The following is a 21,919-nucleotide window of genomic DNA, read 5'->3' on the forward strand; positions in this document are numbered from 1 at the left end:
AGGATGCCGTTACTGAAGTACGGTAAAGGGGAACTGTACATAGTTACCCGTAGGGGTACTTGTGTTGCTAATTAAAATATGGTCCCCGTTGGGACAAGTGTGAACTGTTCCCGTGTGTCCCCTATCCTTAACCAGGCTGAGGACTGTGAGCAGCCATCCCATCTCCCCACAGGCTGAGGACTGTGAGCAGCCAATCCTTATCCCCACTGGCCGAGGACTGAGAGCGGCCATATCTTGTAAATATTATGTGTTTACAGTTATTTATAGGAGTCCTTGGTGGATTTACCGGGAATCCTTGTACATAGTTGGAGCGTAACCCAGGATGGACTAAAAGACTGTTAAGGACTCGGGGTAGGACAGACCCCTACCTGGTTACGTCTCCCTGTTTTGGTGAAATGGACACCTTGCTTTCTTCAAAGACTGCACCCGGTTACGGACACGCCGTGACCAGCTTTATGCGTTTCCTTATTGTAATGTTATTGTTTATACTTTGTTATGTTACAAAAATGTGTTTAGTCCCGGAGTACTAAATTTCACTAGGGGGGAATGTGGCACCCCAGGGGTCTGGTTTTCCACAGTAATGTAATGTTATGTCTGAGAGCAGGTGGGAGGTCCTTTGGTCAGGGATCCTGTGCATGCCACACCTCCTGCTCAGTCTTGGGAGGGGAAGGACTTCCCCTATATAAACCTGGGGCTGAGGCAGGGTAGGGAGTTCTGAGAGGAGAAGACAGGGAGCAGAGCTGCTCTATGGGCTCTGCTCCACAGGCAGGCCCTGTCCTGGGGCCTGAGCCTGGAGTCCAGGAAGAGTAGAGACAAGAGCAGCATAGGAAGCAGCAGAGTCACAAGGAGTCAGGGGCTGGCAGCTAAAGAGCTCGCCCTGACTAAGAAGATTCTTTACCGGACCCGGAGTCCGAGGCTGTGGGGACTAACTTCTACCCAGCAGCAGAATCCGTCAGGCAGGGGATTTCAGGTCCCCTGGCCCAGAAGCCCGAAGGCCCGGTCACACGCGTGGGACCAGCACCGCCATCGTGGAGCGGAAGCCATTAGAAGGCCCCGAGTCACCGGCCGTACGGGTGAGCACCACACGGTACACTCAGGGACGTGGGCTACTTACATCAGCTTCTAGCAAGGTAGCCAGAAGAGTACAGTCAGCTTGGGAGTCCTACAACTACGCCTGGCCAGGGGAGATCCCATCTGCGCAAGGACTGACCAGGCCCCGTTCGCTAGCAAGTACTCCGGGAGGGTCTATCGTTGTTACCAGTAAAGACCCTGAACGCTACCATACCGTCTCTGAGTGGTTCCTGCTACCCCCATCATCCACGTCGGCTGCCCTGAGGCCATACCCCTCCCGTTGGGGGTTATACTATCACGCTGCACCATCCTTCCACCGGCCTCAGCGGTCTGCCCTGCAGCAGCAGCCCCCTGGCTGCATTCAACGGGTGGCGTAGTCATCAACCATTTTCTACCGCTAACAGACTGCCGTCCAGTTTGACTCCCTGGGCACGGACCGGGTCACCGCCACGAGACTACAACCCTAAACAGATCCGGCTCCGGGTAAGCTCCCGCATGCGCAGCGCAGCGCGACACAGGCCCAGGGGCGCGTCATGTGCGCTGCTGATAGGCTGACAGATTGCACCTCCCCACTGTAAATGCGGGAAAGAGAAAAAAAAATGGAGATCTTCATTGTTCCTGCAGAGATCCATCCCCTGCCCCTCCCCCCACCCCGCTGTACACTCAAACTGCGTATTAACATTAATTTTCATCATTACTGAGAAAAAATCCAGTTATGATTTTGGTGCACGAACAGTTATCGAACATAACCTCGAACAGCCGAATTTTTCTCAAATTGTTCGTGTTCGCCGAACGGCTCGAACACCGCCCAAAACAGCTCGAATTTGAGATTGGCGAACAGTTCGAGTAGAACAACGCTCATCTCTAATTATGACATTGGGAATAAGGAGTTACTGGCGATTATCGCTGCCTTTAAAGAATGGAGGCACCATCTTCAAGGAGCTGCCCAACAAATAACGGTACTCACAGATCACCGCAACCTGGAGTTTGTCAGATCAGCTAGATGTTTGTCTCCACGTCAATCTCGATGGAGCTTATTCCTAAACCAATTTAATTTCATCATCTCCTACCGTCCAGGTTCCCGCAATGGTAAAGCAGACGCATTATCTCGAATGTACGCTACAGATGCTATATCTGATGCCCCGTCTAAGACAATTCTGTCCGATGCCAATTTTGTTGGAGTAATCCAGAACCAGGATTTATGGAAAGACATTATGGAGGCCTACAGTTCGGATTCGTTTCTATCTCAGCCTACTGAAGACGTAAATCTGACCTTCAAAAATGGGATGTGGTCTCGAGATCTACAACTATACATTCCTGAAGCCATGAGGCTGCAGATCCTGAAGTTTGTGCATGACTCCAAGATTGCTGGCCACAAAGGAGTACAAAAGACACAGGAATTTCTGAGCCGTTTCTTCTGGTGGCCTAATTGCCTGAAGGATGTGAGGGATTATGTCCGTTCTTGTGAAGTCTGTGCCCGTTGTAAGACCAACTGGATTGTTACAGCGTCTACCGATCCCGTCTCGTCCCTGGGGGTCTATCTCAATGGACTTCATTGTGGAGTTGCCCACCTCCAAGAGAAAAAATGCGAACTTTCTAGTAGTAGATCGTCTAACTAAGGCAGCCCATTTCATTCCATGCACAGGCCTTCCATCGGCTAAGGACACGGTAGATCTGGTGATACAAAATATTTTCAGGCTACATTGGGTTCCGGATGAAGTTATCTCAGACCGGGGGGTACAATTCACTCCCAAATTCTGGAAGGGGTTTTGTTCTGCATTAAATATCAATGTCTGTTTATCCGCAGCCTTCCATCCCCAGACGAATGGACAAACAGAGCGGACTAACCAGACGCTAGAGCTTTATCTTCGATGCTACGTTGGCCATCTACAGGATGATTGGGTAGATCTGCTTCCCTTGGCAGAGTTCTCCTACAACAACTCCCAAAGTGCATCCACAAAGGTAACACCCTTTTTTGCCAATCTTGGTTATCATCCACATATTCTATCTAGATTCCCAGTTGAGGCTCCTGTACCAGCGGTCGCAGAGAGGTTAACCGCCCTGAAACAACATCTAGAACTCCTAAAGGAAACATTGACGTCAGCACAAGAGAGGTATAAAAGGACTGCTGATAAGTTCCGGAAGCCAGCACCTATTTTCAAGGTAGGACACTCGGTTTGGCTGTCAACCAAGAATATGAAGTTAAATGTTCCCTCACAGAAATTGGGACCAAAATTCATTGGTCCTTTTAAGATCAGTGGTATCGTGAGTTCAGTTGCATGTCGTCTAAAGTTACCGAGGACCATGAGGATCCACCCTGTTTTCCATGTATCATTACTAAAGGCCACGATATCGAATACTTTTCAGGGACGCACAGCACCTCCTCCTGATCCTGTGGTGGTTGATGGGCAAGAACAATTTGTGGTGGAAAAGATCCTGGACTCCAGGATTCACAGGAACCGGCTTCAGTATTTGATAAAATGGCAGGGTTATTCAGCAGAGGAGAACTCTTGGGAACCTGTGGAGAACCTCAACGCCTCTCGACTGATAGCCCAATTTTATGAAAGATATCCTGAAAAGCCTGGTTTGGGGACGTCCGGAGGCCACCCCTGAGGAGGGAGTAATGTCAGGATGCCAGGTTTAATTTTACTTTGCCAGTAGTTTTTCCCTTAGCCAAGATGGCTTCCACTGCCTCACTGGGGTCATGTGATTCCTACCTGTGGATCTACTTAAACTGCATGTGTTGCAATCATGCCTTGCCTGAGTATTATGTGCCTGTAGCTTGCTACTCACCTGTGCTAGCCCTCTGAATAGAGTCTTGCTGACTTTGTGTTTACTCCTAGTCATCCGCTGAAAGGATTGCTGCCTGAATCCTCTGCTAAAGGGACTTCTGCTGAAAGGAACCGCTGGCTGTTGTTCACTCTCTCTGGGATCTCAGAACTTTTGTCTTCCTGAAGAGGACTTCTCCTGGATCTTTACATTTCCGGTAAAGTCACCATCTTTGCTCAGTGTTTAATACCCGGCTCCAGCTCTGCCTAAGACATCGCTACACCTCCTGCATTCCTCAGCATAAAGGTCCATATTCCAGTTTGTCTTCTCTACTTACTACGTGAGTCCACAATCAACTGAGGAATACCTACGCCTGCTTATTATCCTTATTTCTGCTTGCATATTACTGTACCTAAGTAAACTTGGACTATTGTTAGCGTTTACATTCCACAAAGTAAGGAAGCCTGTGCCTTACAGATTATGTTCTGAGAAGTATTGTTTGGAATGAACTTACCTTCATAAACTGTTTGCTGTGACCCCTTTTGCACTTGCGTTTAAAATAGACCTTCACACTACTCTTGTCTCAGTCTCTTCCTTGGCCCACGCCATTGGACTTCAGGGTATCTACTAACATCGTAACACTATCCATCTTTTCCTCCTCATACTCATCATTCTCCTCTACCTTCTCCTCGTGTTCAGGCCATTCTCACTGAAGAGACGGGATGAAGGTGGTATGGGTAGTACTGTCTGTAGCGCAGGAAACCAATTCCTGTTCCTCCTCCTCCTCCTCATTATCACCTATCTGCATTGAGAAGATGAGATGAGGCTGGGCTGTGTAGCAGCACCCTGTATAGTTTCTTGCTCCATTTCAACTTGCTCCACCTGCAAAGCCTCCTCTATAATTGTGAGCAGCGAACATTTCAATAGACAGAGAAGTGGGATGGTTACACTGATTTGCTGATTATGGCGTCATTGCCACTCACCATCTTGGCCGAGTCCTCAAAGTTTTGGAGAACCGCAGATATCAGACATCCAAGCCCACTCATCAGCTCTTATGTGCGGAGGTTGACTAGAATACCGACGGCATGTTGTAGCTGGTATTCAACTACTGGCCTCTGCTGCTCACAAATCCTTGCCAACATATGTAACGTTGAGTTCCAACACGTGGTGACATCGCACACCAGTCAGTGAGCTGGAAGTTGCAAACGCTGCCGCAGCATTGCCAGGGCGGCGGTAGCTGTATATACTGTGTGTATATATACAGGGTGGTCCAAAAGTAGGTGGACAGAAAGTGTAATAAAGCTATGAAGGGGGAGATTTATCAAACATGGTGTAAAGCGAAACTGGCTCAGTTGCCCTTAGCAACCAATCAGATTCCACTTTCCATTCCTCACAGACTCTTTGGAAAATGAAAGGTGGAATCTGATTGGTTGCTAAGGACAACTGAGCCAGTTTCACAGATCTAGTTTTCACAGATAGATCTCCCCCAAATCAGTTTTCTTTTCAGATAATTCAGATAACACATAATGGCAAATAATTTAAATACAGATCATAGAAAATGGATTTTAACAGAGTATTGGAAATCTCAAAATGCTGAAACCGTTAGAGCAAATTGGGTTGGAACATTTGGTGCTCAAGCCCCAAAGAGACAAACCATTTACCGCATTCGTGACAAATTCTATGCCACTGGCTCAATCCTTAATGCTCCAATACTGGTCGACTCAAAACAGTCTGTACAGAAGATAATAAACAACTTGTTGCTGAAACATTTCTTCAGAGTCAAAAAAAGTCCACAGAAAAGCCTCTCTGGAATTGGGAATTTCACGAGCTTCTATCATGCGAATCCTGAAATCTATTGGGTGGAAAGCTGATCGTCCACGTCTAATTCATGGTTTATTGGAGGATGATCCAGACAGGCGGCTGCAATTTAGTGTTTGATAAATCTCCCCCTTCATAACCTTATTACACTTTCTGTCCACCTACTTTTGGACCACCCTGTATATATATATAAATATATATATATATATTTATATATATACCCCATATATCTCTCCCCTCATCTGAGTCTCTGATAGACAGCTCCAGGATTCTTATATAACCCCCATATATTTCTCCTCTCACCTGAGTCTCTGATAGACAGCTCCAGGATTCTTATGTAATCCCCATAAATCTCTCCTCTCACCTGAGTCTCTGATAGACAGCTCCAGGATTCTTATATAACCCCATATATCTCTCCTCTCACCTGAGTCTCTAATAGACGACTCCAGGATTCTTATATAATCCCCATATAGCTTTCCTCTCACCTGAGTCTCTTATAGACAGCTCCTGGGATTCTGGTTCCTCTATAGATTCATGATCCCAGGTCACTTTTACTCTGAATCCTGGATCCTTGTGACGAGCCTCAGGAATAACGACCTCACTGGAGATGTTGTAGTTATGGTCAGGACTCTCTGATATGGAGTCAATGGATGATAGGACTTCTTCTGTTCCTCTCTCTCCACACGTCCAGACAATCTTGATGCTTTTAGGATAAAATCTCCCCAAGTTGAGCAAATACTTCATCTCTCCACAGACAAACAGACTTCTCATTATTGGCTGTGACATCTTGGGCTTACCTAAAATTTGAAGCAATAGCCAAATTTGATAGTTAGTCCACACGTTCACAAGGCAGTATTTTGGTCAGTATTTCATATCAGTATATGGAAAAACCAGGAGTGGGTGATAAATGCAGAAGTGGTGACATTTTTCTATTATACTTTTCCTCGGATTGTTCCACTCCCAGTTTTGGCTTACAAATGCTGATGTGAAATACTGATCAAAATACTGCCACGTGAACGTAGCCTTATAGTAATAGCCTGACTACAGAATGTATTAGAGATGAGGCAACAGGAGAACATTCACATATTTATGATGTCTGTTTCATTGTAAAATGTAATTTTTTATCAGACTTAAGTTATCAGGTGGCAGTCTGCACATCTTTTATTGTGTAGTTTTGTAGAGTTTAATAACTTTCCTTTTCTCCCCTCTTTTCCTATTTTTTTTTTCACACGACACCCATGTAGAATTATAATCAATGTCAGGAATAGTAAGAGAATAACATAATGAAATGTGTCATATAAAAGTCATATCTCACCAAAAACAGTCTTACAGTAAAACTTCTTCTTGGCCTTATGTTGACCGGAGACTCCTCTACAGATGAAGGTCACATCTTTATGTGTCTCCATATGGGGTATGAAGCTCAATGATGATAAATACTGACTCAGCACCACTTGTGATCTGATCACATAGGATGTATCCACTAAACTCTCCTCTTCTTCTGAATGTTCTCTCGTCTGAGACATCTGGATCTCCTGGTCCTGTCCATCTCTTCTCATCAGCCAAGTCACACACAGTTCCTCGGGGGCGTTATCCACTGTGCAGTACAGAGCAGCCTCCTCTCCATCAATCATCTTAGGCGGACCCGCAATGTCACGTACTATGAATGGTGCTGTCACAAGAGTATAAAATTATAAAACTTTACACTTATAGCGAAATAACATAAAGTTGCAGGGATGTTTTACATCTGTTTTATACAGAACGTCATACTGGCGTCACTACAGTACCGTTCTTTGATTTTCGTCTCCACCACAGAACACCAGTGATGATAATTATCAGTATAACCACAGAGATAGAACAGGCAGCGATGATCCCGGCCGAGCTTCTGTCTGTTAAAAAAGAAGAAACAACAGAACTATAGAGAGCAGAGACTTCTACAGAGTGACCAATGCCTAGTCCTTATTCGTGGCTGTTCTCAATTCTTTATGTTTTTCATTTTTGAGGTTTAAAGTGAAATGGACGACACCAGAAGAAATTTCTGCTGTAGACATCACTTTAGCTGTGTATCTCTTTTTGGACTTTTGAACTTTTTTTTGCAGCAGATTTATTATAAAAATACCTGCTCCTATAGATTATACCAGCATTGGACGGGCTCAGCGGCGGACAAGAGAATCATCTGGTGGGCCGAGACAATCACACCATGATTGCCTATGCAATGATAGTTGCTGCTAAGAAAAATCACTTTTTTTATTTATTTTTTTTCTTTCAACCCCCTTGGTCCAGACTTCTGCTTGTGTGGGATGGTGTCAGGACTGCAAATATTTTTAATTACATTTTGGCCCTTTTTGCCTTCTTTCAAGATGGTGTCTTTTGTCTCATGTGCCCCTTGTCTTCCTGCTTTATAACTCCACCCCAGCCTCTAATCAGTGCTAGAGTATTCTGCCTGTGATCTGCTCCAGGTGGTTTCCTAGTTTCCTGCTCTGCCCTGCAGACTTGTTTGGATCTTCTGTTACCTGCTCTCAGAGACTCTGCTGCATTCAGTTGTTACCAGTATTCCTCCTTCTCCTGGCTGCTCCTGCTGCTACCTCTGAGCCTCAGTCTTCACCTGTATTCTGCTAACAAGTAAGCTGGTTTCTGCTCTGACTCACCAGCTTTAGATAGCTGCAGAGCACGGGACTATGCTGCACTTCCTACCCAGGCCTCCCTGGATTATCTAAATATTGTATGGACTTCCTTGCATGGACTTGATAAGGACTTCCTTGTTTTCTAGCATCCTCTAGTGTGAATTGTGCTTTACAGATTGCTTTGCTGATTACATTTAGAGCACGAGACTGTGCTGCATTATCTGGGACTTCCTACCCAGGCCTCCCTGGATTATATAATATATATTGTTTGGACTTGATAAAGACTTCCTTGTTTTCTAGCATCCTCTAGTGTGAACAGTGCTTTACAAACTGCTCTGCTAATTGCATTTTCCCCTGAGTGTTTATGGACTTTGTGTTTTCGTCTGCACTTGTTTGAAACACCGTGTGTTTATAATATACACTTTGACACCTATAAGTTGTGTTCTGTTGTATCTTTATTCCACGCAAAAAGACTCCTGTGGTATCCATTATAATTATTACAAGATACTCTAGCCAAAAAATAAGGAGTCTGCTGGAACAATGTCTGCAGAAAGCAAATTAGAGCAGGTGTATTCCGTAATTAGATCTCTTCAGAAGGAGGTGGAAGGTCTGCAAAAGAAACTTGGAGGCATTGAACGTAATGAACAAGCATTTGGACAAACTTTACAGGACTTAAATACCCGAATGACAGCCCAGGAAAACAAACTTGCGGGCTTGGACTCCCAGTACGGACGGGCTTTCCAGGACATTAGTACTCAAATGGCGGCACAAGTGACTTTACCTTCTGGGATACCGCCACCAGCTAGCCCACCTAAGTTGCCTCCATTCAGATTTAATGGTGAACGTGACAAATTTCGTGGCTTTGTGAATCAGTGTATGCTATATTTTGATGTACATGCTGACCGCTTCCTTACTGATAGATCTAAGGTATTGTGTGTAATTATGCTGCTGACCTCACGAGCACTCGCCTGGGCGAATCCGATGATCGAGTCTCGTGATCCACGGTTAAATAATTTGGATGATTTCTTAGCCGCTATGGCATTAATGTTTGATGACCCTAACGGTCGTGCTACTGCTGAGTCTGCTTTACTATCTTTACGCTAGGGTAAACGTTCTGTTATTGAATATGCTACTGAATTTAGGAGATTAGTGGTAGATACCAACTGGGACAGTTATGCACAATTACCTATGTTTAAGAGAGGTCTGTCAAGCATTGTAAAAGATGAATTGGCCCGCTTTGAGTCACCACAAGAGCTAGAAATGTTTATACAGCATTGTGTACGCATAGACATATGCCTTACTGAGCGTAGGCAGGAGAAATTGGCTGTATTCAATCGTATGTCTAACTTTTCCCTTCCTCCCAAAGAGCCTGCAGGTAAAACATCTCGGGAGGTAGAAGAAGAGCCCATGCAAATTGATTCTGTGCAGAGGCGTGAGAGTAATGAGCGCCGGGAGCACCGCCTGCGAGAGAGGATATGTTTCTACTGCGGCCAATCTGACCACTTTCTAATCAACTGTCCCAAGTGGCCTAACAAGGTGTTAGCAGCGGTAGGAGAGTATGATAACACTGATGATGAATCTGACATCTCTGAATGTAGCCTGCCATTAAATACTGTATTCCATTCTCTCTCTATGACTACACTTCCCAAGGAGTTGAAGGAAAAGAACTCTCACTGTTCACTCCCTATTAAGATCCTGTGTTCAGGGCAGTGGATTTCCAGTGCAGCTATGATTGACTCTGGTGCAAGGGGCAACTTTATGGACATTACATTTGCCCAAAAACATGGTATTGAGATACAGCGAAGAGCCTCTCCAATTACCATGGAAACAGTGGATGGGTCACCTTTAATCTCCGGGCCTGTGGATCAGGAGACTGTACCTCTTAAGATTTTGTTGGAGCCTAATCATCAGGAGCAACTTTCTTTCTTGTTAATTTCTTCTCCTCATTTCCCTGTGATTTTAGGCATCCCTTGGTTGCGTTCTCAGAACCCGACTATCAACTGGGAGACCAAGGAGATTATTTTTCCGACTAGTAGCAACCCAGCGATAACTGAAGCTGTCCCTGAGTCCACGGATACAAAATCTACTGTACAGGTATTCACTTTACCTTCAGCGTATAAAGTATTCTCTGACATCTGTGACAAGAAGAAAGCAGATCAGCTTCCTCCACATAGGCATTATGACTGTCCCATTGAGCAGCTTCCTGGGGCGGCTATTCCTTTTAGCAACGTATATCCTTTGGCAGCACCTGAGCTTCAAGTCGTGAAGGAGTATATTGATGAAAATCTGGCCAAAGGCTTTATACGTCCTTCTTCCTCACCAGCAGGGGCACCTATATTTTTTGTAAAAAAGAAGGATGGGAGCCTAAGACCCTGTATTGACTATCGGGAACTCAATAAGGTAACCATACGGAATCGTCATCCTTTGCCTTTGATTCCAGAATTATTGGAAAGAGTCCGCCATGCCAAGGTGTTCTCTAAACTAGATCTTCGTGGGGCTTATAATTTGGTGCGTATTCGTTCCGGTGATGAATGGAAGACAGCAATCAGATGCCGGTATGGACACTTTGAATATCTGGTGATGCCCTTCAGGCTTTGTAACGCCCCTGCGACTTTCCAACATCTGGCTAATGACATTTTTAGAGATTTATTGGATCAGTTTGTGGTGATTTATCTGGACGATATTTTAATTTTTTCTGACTCTCTACAGGAACATGAAGAACATGTCAAAACTGTTTTGAAACGTCTGAAAGAGAACCATCTGTATATTAAGCCGGAGAAGTGTGAGTTCCATCGTTCTGAGATACAGTTTTAGGTTATGTCATCTCTCCTCAGGGGCTGAACATGGAATCTGGTAAGATTCAGGCAATCCTTGACTAGCCAGTACCCAGGAACGTTAAAGAGGTCCAACGTTTTATTGGTTTTGCAAATTTCTATAGACGTTTTATTAGAAATTTTTCTGACATTGTCCGTCCCATTACTTCCTTGACAAAGAAGGAAAAGCCCTTTAAGTGGTCATCACAGGCTCAAGAGGCTTTTGATCGACTTAAGGTTTGTTTCACCTCAGCACCGCTGTTGATCCACCCAGACCCAGCACTTCCTTTCATTGTGGAGGTGGACGCTTCTGATAATGCTTTAGGGGCCATTCTCTCCCAAAGAACTGAAGAGAAGACTCTGCTACACCCTTGTGCTTTCTTTTCCCGTAGACTTACTTCAGCTGAGAAAAACTACGATGTGGGAGACAAGGAACTGCTAGCTATTATTGTAGCTTTCAAAGAATGGAGGCATCATCTGCAAGGAGCCACACAACAGATCGTAGTGCTGACTGACCATAGCAATTTGAAGTTTCTCAGATCCGCTAGATGTCTTTCTCCTCGTGAGGCTCGTTGGAACCTATTTTTAAATCAATTTAATTTTGTTATTTTGTACCGTCCAGGTTCTCGTAATGGGAAGGCTGATGCTTTATCCCGAATCCATGCTGCGGATTCCGTACCTGGAGCCCCGTCCAAGACCATTCTATCTGTTGCCAACTTCATCGGAGTTATCCATGATCAGGACTTGTGGAAGGAGTTCAAGGAGGCCTATGATGGTGATGTATTTCTGGCCAATCCACCTGTTGATATTAATCTTGTCCTTAAGGGTGGCATGTGGTTCAGGGATCGACATATCTACGTCCCTGAGGCCGTTCGTCTGCAGATCCTCAAGTTGGTCCATGACTCCAAGGTGGCTGGTCACAGGGGGGTACAGAAGACACGAGTTCCTAAGCCGATTTTTCTGGTGGCCGACTTGCCTGAAGGATACTAAGGACTATGTTCTCTCTTGCGAGGTATGTGCTCGTTATAAGACTCCTCGTATGTCACCTACGGGTCTTCTTCAACCATTACCTGTTCCGTCCCGCCCATGGGGGTCTATCTCAATGGACTTCAATGTGGAGCTGCCTACATCAGGTGGCATGAATACGATCATGGTGGTAGTGGATCGCCTGACTAAAGCTGCTCATTTTGTTCCTTTCCCCGGTCTTCCCTCAGCTAAGGATACAGTGAACTTGGTTATACAGAATGTTTTTCGGCTGCATGGGGTCCCGGATGAAATCATCTCTGACCGTGGAGTGCAGTTTACCTCAAGATTCTGGAAGGAGTTTTGCTCTGCACTCAATATTAATGTTTGTCTTTCTTCCGCTTATCACCCCCAGACGAACGGTCAAACCGAGCGTACCAACCAGACCTTGGAACAATATCTACGATGCTATGTCAGCCATCTTCAAGATGATTGGTTGGAGTTACTTCCATTAGCTGAATTCTCATATAACAATTCTCAGAGTGCTTCCACTAAGTTCACACCTTTCTTTGCCAATCTGGGTTACCATCCGAGTATCTTACCTAGGTCTCCGATGAATGCTCCGGTTCCAGCTGTAGAGGAGAGGCTGACTGCGATGAGGCAAAATCTGGAGGTTCTGAAGGAATCTTTGACCTCAGCTCAGGAACGTTACAAGAAATCGGCTGATAGATTTCGTAAACCGGCACCCATGTTCAAGGTAGGAGATTCCGTGTGGTTATCCACTAAAAATCTGAAGTTGAATGTTCCTTCACAGAAACTTGGACAGAAATTCATCGGCCCTTTCAAGATCAACGGTATTGTGAGCTCTGTGGCCTGCCATCTGAAGTTGCCTAGGACTATGAAGGTACACCCAGTTTTCCATGTTTCTTTACTAAAGTCTGTATCTCCTAATACCTTCCAGGGACGTGTTGTGCCACCTCCACAGCCTGTGGTGATTGATGGGCAGGAACAATTTGTGGTGGAAGAGATTATTGATTCTAGGTTTCGCAGGAATTGGCTCCAATATCTGATAAGATGGCAAGGGTATCCCCCTGGAGAAGACTCTTGGGAACCTGTGGAAAACATCAATGCCCAACAGAATATTTCTCGTTTCCATCAGAGATTTCCTGAGAAACCGGGTCCAGGATCGTCCTGAGGCCGCTTCTAAGGAGGGAGTAATGTCAGGACTGCAAATATTTTTAATTACATTTTGGCCCTTTTTGCCCTCTTTCAAGATGGTGTCTTTTATCTCATGTGCCCCTTGTCTTCCTGCTTTATAACTCCACCCAGCCTCTAATCAGTGCTAGAGTATTCTGCCTGTGATCTGCTCCAGGTGGTTTCCTAGTTTCCTGCTCTGCCCTGCAGACTTGTTTGGATCTTCTGTTACCTGCTCTCAGAGACTCTGCTGCATTCAGTTGTTACCAGTATTCCTCCTTCTCCTGGCTGCTCCTGCTGCTACCTCTGAGCCTCAGTCTTCACCTGCATTCTGCTAACAAGTAAGCTGGTTTCTGCTCTGACTCACCTGCTTTAGATAGCTGCAGAGCACGGGACTGTGCTGCACTTCCTACCCAGGCCTCCCTGGATTATCTAAATATTGTATGGACTTCCTTGCATGGACTTGATAAGGACTTCCTTGTTTTCTAGTATCCTCTAGTGTGAATTGTGCTTTACAGATTGCTTTGCTGATTACATTTAGAGCACGAGACTGTGATGCATTATCTGGGACTTCCTACCCAGGCCTCCCTGGATTATATAATGTACATTGTTTGGACTTGATAAAGACTTCCTTGTTTTCTAGCATCCTCTAGTGTGAACAGTGCTTTACAAACTGCTCAGCTAATTGCATTTTCCCCTGAGTGTTTATGGACTTTGTGTTTTCGTCTGCACTTGTTTAAAACACCGTGTGTTTATAATATACACTTTGACACCTATAAGTTGTGTTCTGTTGTATCTTTGTTCCACGCAAAAAGACTCCTGTGGTATCCATTATAATTATTACAGATGGTGGGGAGGAAACAGGAGGGTTGTATGTCAGGGCAGATCATCAGATAGGGTCTGCTCTACCCTTTAGAGCGCAAGGCTCTTGAAGAAGAAGCTGCTGATGCTAACCTGTCGAAGCCAGTCTCCAGCTCTGACAGGTACCTGGATGAGCTGAATACTTAGCTAGATATATGATTTATATACATTAAAACTGACAAAATGTATTTATATCCATACATGTATGCACACATATATATATATATATATATATATATATATATATATATATATACAGTGCCTTTAAAAAGCATTCATACCCCGTGAACTTTTCTAAATTTGTTCATGTTACATCCACAAACGTAAATGTATTTTATTGGGATTATCTGTGATGTGATGCCAACACTATGTATTAAGTATTTATGAAGTGTAAATGAAATAATACAACGTTTTCTACTTATTTAAAAAATATAAATCTGATAATTGTGATGTGCATTTGTATTCAGCCCCCTGTAGTCTGATACCCCTATGTCAGGGATACACATCCAGGGTGGGGTCACGCAGATCCCACCACTGCCACCAATTATCAAGGATACACAGCCAGGAGGGTTGCACACATACACCCGCTGTTACCTTTTTGTCAAGGGAACACAACTTTGCTGCCTCCAATCGTCAGGACAATTGCATAGCTGAAAAATTAACCCTGCCCATCACCCTGAAAACATCATCCCCACCGTCATAAATAGTGGTGGCAGCATCATGCTGTGAAGAGGCCTTTCTTCAGCAGGGACAGGGAAGCTAGTCAGAGGTGATGGGAAGATGGATAAAGCTAAATACAGCGCAATCCTGGAGGAAAACCTGCTGGAGGCTGCAAAACACTTAAGACTGGGGCATAGGGTCACCTTCCAGTCGGACAACGACCCTAACCATCCTGCCAGAGCTACAATGGATGGTTTAGATCAGTGTTTCGCAAACTTTAGTCTGCAGGGCCCCTAAAAGATCATGTTTTCAGGATCTCCTTACTATTGCCCAGGCGTGAGAGCCTGTGGCAATTTCTGATGCCTTGATAATAATTTCATCACCTGTGCAATACTAAGGAAATCCTGAAAACATGAACTGCTGGGGGCCCTGAGGACTGGAATTTGGAAAACACTGGTTAGATCAAAGTATATTCATGAGTGTGAATGGACCAGTCACAGTTCAGACCTAAATCCCATTGGGAATCTATGGCAAGACGTGAAAATTTCTGTTCACCGATGCCTCCATCCAATCTCACTGAGCGACAGCGAGTGTGCAAAGAAGAATTGGCAAAACTTTCAGCTTCTAAATGTGCAAATCTTGTAGAAACAGACCCCAAAAGACTTGCAGCAGTAACTAAAGAAAGGTGGTCCAAAGTATTGACTCAGGGGGCTGAATAAAAAACGCACATCACAATTTATATTTTTAAAATAATTAGAAAACCCTGTATCATTTCCTTTAACATTTCAAAAATGCTTATGTTATAATAATTGTAATAAATTTCTTGGTTATTTTAATAATCATTATTAAAATAGACTTTTAGAAGGTACATATATACATATACATATATATTAGACTCAGTCTTATATAAGCTAATTATTTTCTCTAAGTGAACATCTGTGGGTTTGTTGTTGAATTCCTTTCTAGTTAGCTGGTGTCTTTGCTCACTCGTTAAATGCAATAATTAGAAGTTACAGACAGATTATCTGACCTTCACATAACAGCTGCATTTCGTCTTCTGTTAATTATATTTTCCTGTACTAGAATCATTATTATGACACGCCTTTATTTTTACCTATATAACTGCCATGGAATGAAATGAGGGTAGACATTATGGTTATGCTAATAATTTGTTGGCTTTCATTTTATCTCCATGCTGAATGATCAATAAATAACAGATTATTTTACGAATTCAGGTGTGGATGCAGTGGCGTACCGCCAATGGCGGCAGGCCACGCCACTGCTATGGGGCCCGTGAACGGAGGGGGGCCCGTGAGCCGGGAGGGCATAAAGCAGCATGGGAACCAGGAGGATAGCTGAGTATTGGGGGGAGGGAGGTTGCGGTGGCAACGGAGGAGCGGGTTGCTTCGGTGGAGGAGTGGGAACATGCAGTAGCTGCTGCTGCAGCTACTGCATGTGTACGCTGCTAAAGGGACATGAATATTCCCTCTTCTCCACTCCCATGGGCGTGGAAAAGAGGGAATAGTCATTCTCAAGTAGTGAGCATGGAGGAGCGCTGAGCTGTGGCTCCTGCTGACAGTGCCCGCTACTAAAGAGAATGCATATTCACGTTTCTCCACGCCCATTGTTCTGGCATGGAGAAGAGTGAATATGTCGGCAGCATCAGCCCACCTCAGCATCTGAGAGTGCGCGCTGCTCAGATGCCGATATGAGCTGCAGCAGACAGGACACAGCAGAGGTGAGGCAGGAAGGTGAGTATTAGTGTTTATTATTTTATGTGTGCAGTGACTGGGGCCTTACATACCAGGATTGGGGGATTGAGGAGACCACACAAACCAGGATTGGGGAGGCCACACATACCAGGATTTGGGGATGAGGGGTGCCACACATACCAGGATTGGGGAGGCCACACATACCAGGATTTGGGGATGAGGGGTGCCACACATACCAGGATTGGGGGATTGAGGAGGCCACACATACCAGGATTGTGGGATTGGGGAGGCCACACATACCAGGATTAGGGGATTGGGGAGGCCACACATACCAGGATTGGGGAATTGGGGAGGCCACTCATACCAGGATTGGGGGATGAGGGGTGCCGCACATACCGGGATTAGGGAGGCCACACATACCAGAATTGGGGAATGAGGGGTGCCACACATACCAGGATTGGAGGATTGAGGAGGCCACACATACCAGGATTGGGGGATGAGGGGTGACATACATACTAGGGTGGGGAAATTTACCAGTAGCTGCTGCATTTCCCACCCTTGGCTTATACTCAAGTCAATACGATTCCCCAGTTTTTTGTGGTAAACTTAGGGACCTCGGCTTATTTAAAATATACGGTATTTTAAAATCAGTGAGTACGTGGTGCCCATAATACTGCAGGACTGTGGGGTGCATTATACTATATGGGGGCTGCATTTTACCCTATGGGGTTTGTAATATATTGTATGGAGGACTATGGGGAGTGCATTATATTCTATGGAGGACCATGGAAAGTTCATTATACTATATGGAGGATTATGGGGGGCGCATTATACTATATGGAGGATTATGGGGGGCGCATTATACTATATGGAGGATTATCGGTGGTGCATTATACTATATGGAAGGCTATGTGGAGCCATTATAATATTTTGAGGACTGTGCGAGGGGGGCGTTATACTGTATGAAAGCAATTATACAGTGTGAAGGGTTGTGTGGGGACCATTATATTGTTTGGAGGGTTACTGCGGGCCATTATACTGTATGCAGGCCCATTATAGTGTATGGAGGGCTCTGTGGGGTCACAGCTGGGTGATCATACTGTGTTGGGGTCACCATACTTTGCCTTGGAAGTTGATGTGTGGTACAATAGGGTCATTATACTGTGCACGTGGATGCTAATATGAAGGAATGCACCATGGGGGTATCATACTGTGTTGGGGGGCACTTTTGTTGGAATCACACTTTATGGGGCAATGAAAGAGGAATCTAGGACTTCAGCAGGAGGAAAATTATTGTGTAAAGGATGGAAAGTTGTGAGATCTGCTCTTCTGTGACACAGACAAATATTTATTTATTTTTTGTGGGGGGGCCCAATTAAAGCTTCTGCTATGGGGCCCCATGATTCCTATGTACGCCCCTGTGTGGATGATTTCTAATTTGTAAGGAAGAAAATTCACGGGATATTAATACTTTTCAAGGCCCAGTATATATCAATAAATATATATATATACTAGTGATGAGCGAGCATGCTCGCCACTACTCAGTACTCGATCGAGTATCGTGGGTGCTCGAGCGCCATGCTCGAGTTCCTGTCTCACATATTTCACGGCTGTTAGACAGCCAATAAACATCCGTGGAATGCTTGCCATACACAGTAATGCTGTAGCCATGTTGGTTGCTGGCATTACTGTGATTGGCCAGCCGCATTGCATCATCGGGTCTATATAAGACCCGGTGACGTGCGATGCTCGCCACACTCTCCTCGGGAAGCAGTTCAGGGAGAGTTGATCTAGTAGGGAGAGGATAGATTAGACTAGGCATACAGGCAGTGTTTAATTGCTATTGCAGTAATTGTAAACTGCTGCACCATTAAAACAGAAGTCCTTTTCATGGCTACATACATCCTCCACCATATCAAGGATCATCATGCAGCCCTCGCTCCAGATTTTTAGAGGGTCATCATGCGGAGTTTAAAAAAAAAAGCATATGCATTGTAAGAGCGTTTACGCAGGTGTTTTTAGCCTGGTTTTAATAAATAAATATTTTTTATTATTTATTAAGTGACGTGGAGTCGCCCCTATTTTTGACAACCAGCCAAGGTAAAGCAGACAGCTGCGGGCTTATATTATCAGTCTGGGAAGGTCCCTGATTATTGGGCCCTTCCCAGCCTTAATATACCAGCCCGCAGCTGCCTCAGAATTGGTGCATTCATTAGATGCATCAATTACAGCACTTTGCCTGGCTCTTCCCGATTGCCATGGTGCGATGGCAATCGGGGTAATGGTAGTTGGGGTTGATGATGTTAGAACCTTGCTCTTAGGTTTTTTCTATTGCTGGTCACATGACCTTGTTGGCCTATTTAGTCCTGCTCTGCCCTTCTGGCTTTGCTGGACTTCATTGTATTACTACTCTTTAGCTAGCCGGTGCTCAGTATCTAACTCTGTTAGTTTGCTTGGTCTTCGGACCTCTGTGTTCTATACTTATTGTTTGTTCGTCTTTCTGCTACTATTTCTGTTAGGAGGTGTCCATTTTGCTCCCAGTCCCTAGTACTTGTAGGGATTCCTTCCCCACATCTATAGGTCTCCGTACAGACTAGCTGAGGACTTTAGCAGGTCTGATCGCAGGATCAGGTTCCCTGTTACATCGTAGGGATCAAGCTGAGTTCTATCGTAGGGACAGATCTCCTCTCTTTCCTTAGCTCTGGTAGCAGAACATAACAGTAAGTCCAGCCTGCAAATTCTCTAAGGAAAGATTTTTCTGTTCCATCATGGTGTCGGTTCTGGATTTGGCTAAACGCCTGCAGGGACTCTCTCTGGAGGTGGCCGAGCTCCGTCAGCACGTGAGTAACTGTTCTGGAGCACATTTCTTGGAGCCTAAGGTACGTTTGCCTGATTTATTTTTTGGTGAACATCAAGAATTTTTTTCATTTAAAAATGCTTGCTTATTGTATTTTCGTTTGAGACCCAGGTCCTCTGGGGATGAATCCCAGCGCATAGGGTTCATAATGTCACTTTTGCGCAAAGAGCCTCAGGAGTGGGCCTTTTCTTTGCAACCTAGTGATACATGCTTTAGATCAGTGGATAGTTTTTTTTCTGCTTTGGGGCTATTATATGATGATCCTGACCGGGTCTCATCTGCTGAGACTGAGTTGAGACGTTTGAGACAGGGATCAGGTAATGTGGAAAAATATTGTACTCATTTCCGTCGGTGGTCTACTCAAATAGGGTGGAACGATTCTGCTCTGAAGAGTCTGTTTCTTGCAGGGCTTAGTGAAAGGGTTAAAGACCTGCTAATTGCTTATCCCACACCTGAAGATTTGCAACAGGCTATGCAATTAGCTATACGGGTGGATAGGAGACTGCGTGCAAGGGTTTATGAGAGCAAATCCTCTGCTATGTCAGTTTCTGGTCATGAGAATGTGTGTACTGACAGTGGAGAGCCGATGGAGATTGGAGCGATGGCACCTCGCTCTCAAGAAAAGGACCGCAGATTTTCTGAAGGTTTGTGTTTCTATTGAGGAAATTCTGGTCATTTCATTAAAAGCTGTGTGCTTCGTATGAAGAAAGAAAAAAAAATGGTGAGTCATGCCCGTACTGCCTGTTTAAATTCCAAGGGTGTATTTTTAGCTGCTTCCACTATTGCTCAGGAAAAATTAATGGAATTTCGGGTGTTTGTCGATTGTGGGTCTACTCTGAATGTAATTGATGGGGGATTCTTGGAAAAACTCAATTTAAAACCCGAACCTTTGTCATCCCCCATTGCTGTGGTTTCTGTGGATGGCTCCCCTTTGAAGAATGTTACTCTCAAGGTCTGTGAATTTCCCCTCACTATTAATGGTGTTCACCATGAGAATTTGGATTTGGTAGTTTTGAATAACTTGCCTTCTCCGGTGGTGTTGGGATTGCCCTGGTTAAAATTGCACAATCCTGTACTGGATTGGTCTACCAATGAAATTAAATCCTGGAGCCATAAATGTTATGACAAGTGTTGTAACGGGCGTATTGCAGCTGTGGATAGGGGGGGATTGCCTGTTCCTATTCAGGATTTTTGGAGAGTTTTTTCTGAGAAGGAATCGCAGGTTTTGCCTCCCCATAGAGACTATGATTGTACTATTGAATTTGTCCCTGGAGCGACTCTTCCTAAAAGTCGTTTATTTAATCTGACTATTCCTGAGAGAAAGGCTTTGGAGGAATACATACAGACAAGTTTGGCCGCCGGTCACATTAGGCCCTCTAAGTCTCCTGTGGCGGTTGGATTTTTTTTTGTAAAAAAAAAGGACGGCGGTTTACGTCCTTGTCTGGATTTTCGTGAGATTAACAAAATTACTGTACGCAATCCTTACCCACTGCCATTGATTCCTGATCTGTTTAACCAGTTAGTGGGGGCCAAGTGGTTCTCTAAAATTGACCTTCGGGGGGCATACAATCTGTTGCGCATGAAGGAGGGTGACGAATGGAAGACTGCTTTTAACACTCCTGTGGGTCATTTTGAGAATCTGGTTATGCCTTTTGGTCTTACCAATGCTCCAGCATTTTTTCAGAATCTTGTTAATGACATCCTTAGACCTTTGATCGGCAAAAATGTGGTTGTGTATTTGGATGACATTTTGATTTATTCGCCGGATCTGGAGTCTCATTGGCGGAGCATACGTGAGGTATTACAGTTATTAATGGACAATTCACTTTTTGCTAAGCTGGAGAAATGTGAGTTCGCTGTACAGAGAATTAGTTTTTTGGGCTACATTATCTCCAGCGAAGGTTTTGAGATGGACCTGGTGAAAGTTCAAGCTGTGCAGGAATGGCCTAGGCCTATTGGTTTGAAGTCGATACAGAGGTTTTTGGGTTTCGCCAATTATTATAGAAAATTCATTAAAAATGTTTCTATTATTGTCAAACCTCTGACCGATCTCACCAGGAAAGGTGCTGATGCGGTTCAGTGGACTTCTGAGGCCATTGAAGCTTTTGTGTATCTCAAGGAGAGGTTCACCTCTGCTCCCATCCTTATGCAGCCTGATGTGACTAAGCCGTTTTTGGTTGAGGTTGATGCTTCCTCTGTGGGGGTTGGCGCAGTATTGTCTCAGGATAACGGGGATGGAGTACATCCCTGTGCCTTTTTTTCAAAAAAATTTTCAGAGACTGAACTGAATTACGATATTGGTAATCGGGAATTATTGGCTATTAAACTCGCATTTGAACACTGGCGCCACCTCTTGGAAGGTGCTGAATTTCCCGTTCAGGTTTTTACGGATCATAAAAATCTGATATATCTTGATGCTGCCAAGCGCCTGAATGCCCGTCAGGCTAGGTGGGCACTGTTTTTCTCGCGGTTTAATTTTTCCGTTACTTACATCCCAGGTACTAAGAATGTTAAGGCGGATGCCTTGTCTCGCAGTTTTTCTCCCATAGTCGGTGTTGAGAAAGAGGAGAACATTTTACA

At 44.6% G+C, this 21,919-nt stretch overlaps 1 protein-coding gene across 4 annotated transcripts in view; it reads right to left on the reverse strand.

Annotated features, from left to right (window-relative positions):
* Nucleotides 1–21,919, reverse strand: part of LOC141162497 (uncharacterized) — a 163,025-nt gene that overhangs the window by 94,883 nt on the left and 46,223 nt on the right. For 3 of the 4 annotated variants that reach the window (XM_073648668.1, XM_073648669.1, XM_073648665.1), the window contains 3 exons: nt 7,443–7,544; nt 6,974–7,327; nt 6,144–6,455 (listed from right to left, as the gene is read on the reverse strand). In XM_073648668.1, the coding sequence (XP_073504769.1) occupies nt 6,144–6,455; nt 6,974–7,327; nt 7,443–7,544 (768 nt within the window). The remainder of the gene's footprint in view (nt 1–6,143; nt 6,456–6,973; nt 7,328–7,442; nt 7,545–21,919) is intronic. The other variant, XM_073648667.1, reaches the window with a different exon arrangement.

The sequence above is a fragment of the Phyllobates terribilis genome, unplaced genomic scaffold (assembly GCF_046119375.1).
Source record: "Phyllobates terribilis strain yellow unplaced genomic scaffold, ASM4611937v1 Scaffold_9__5_contigs__length_417890890, whole genome shotgun sequence".
In the NCBI taxonomy this organism is placed as follows: domain Eukaryota; kingdom Metazoa; phylum Chordata; class Amphibia; order Anura; family Dendrobatidae; genus Phyllobates; species Phyllobates terribilis.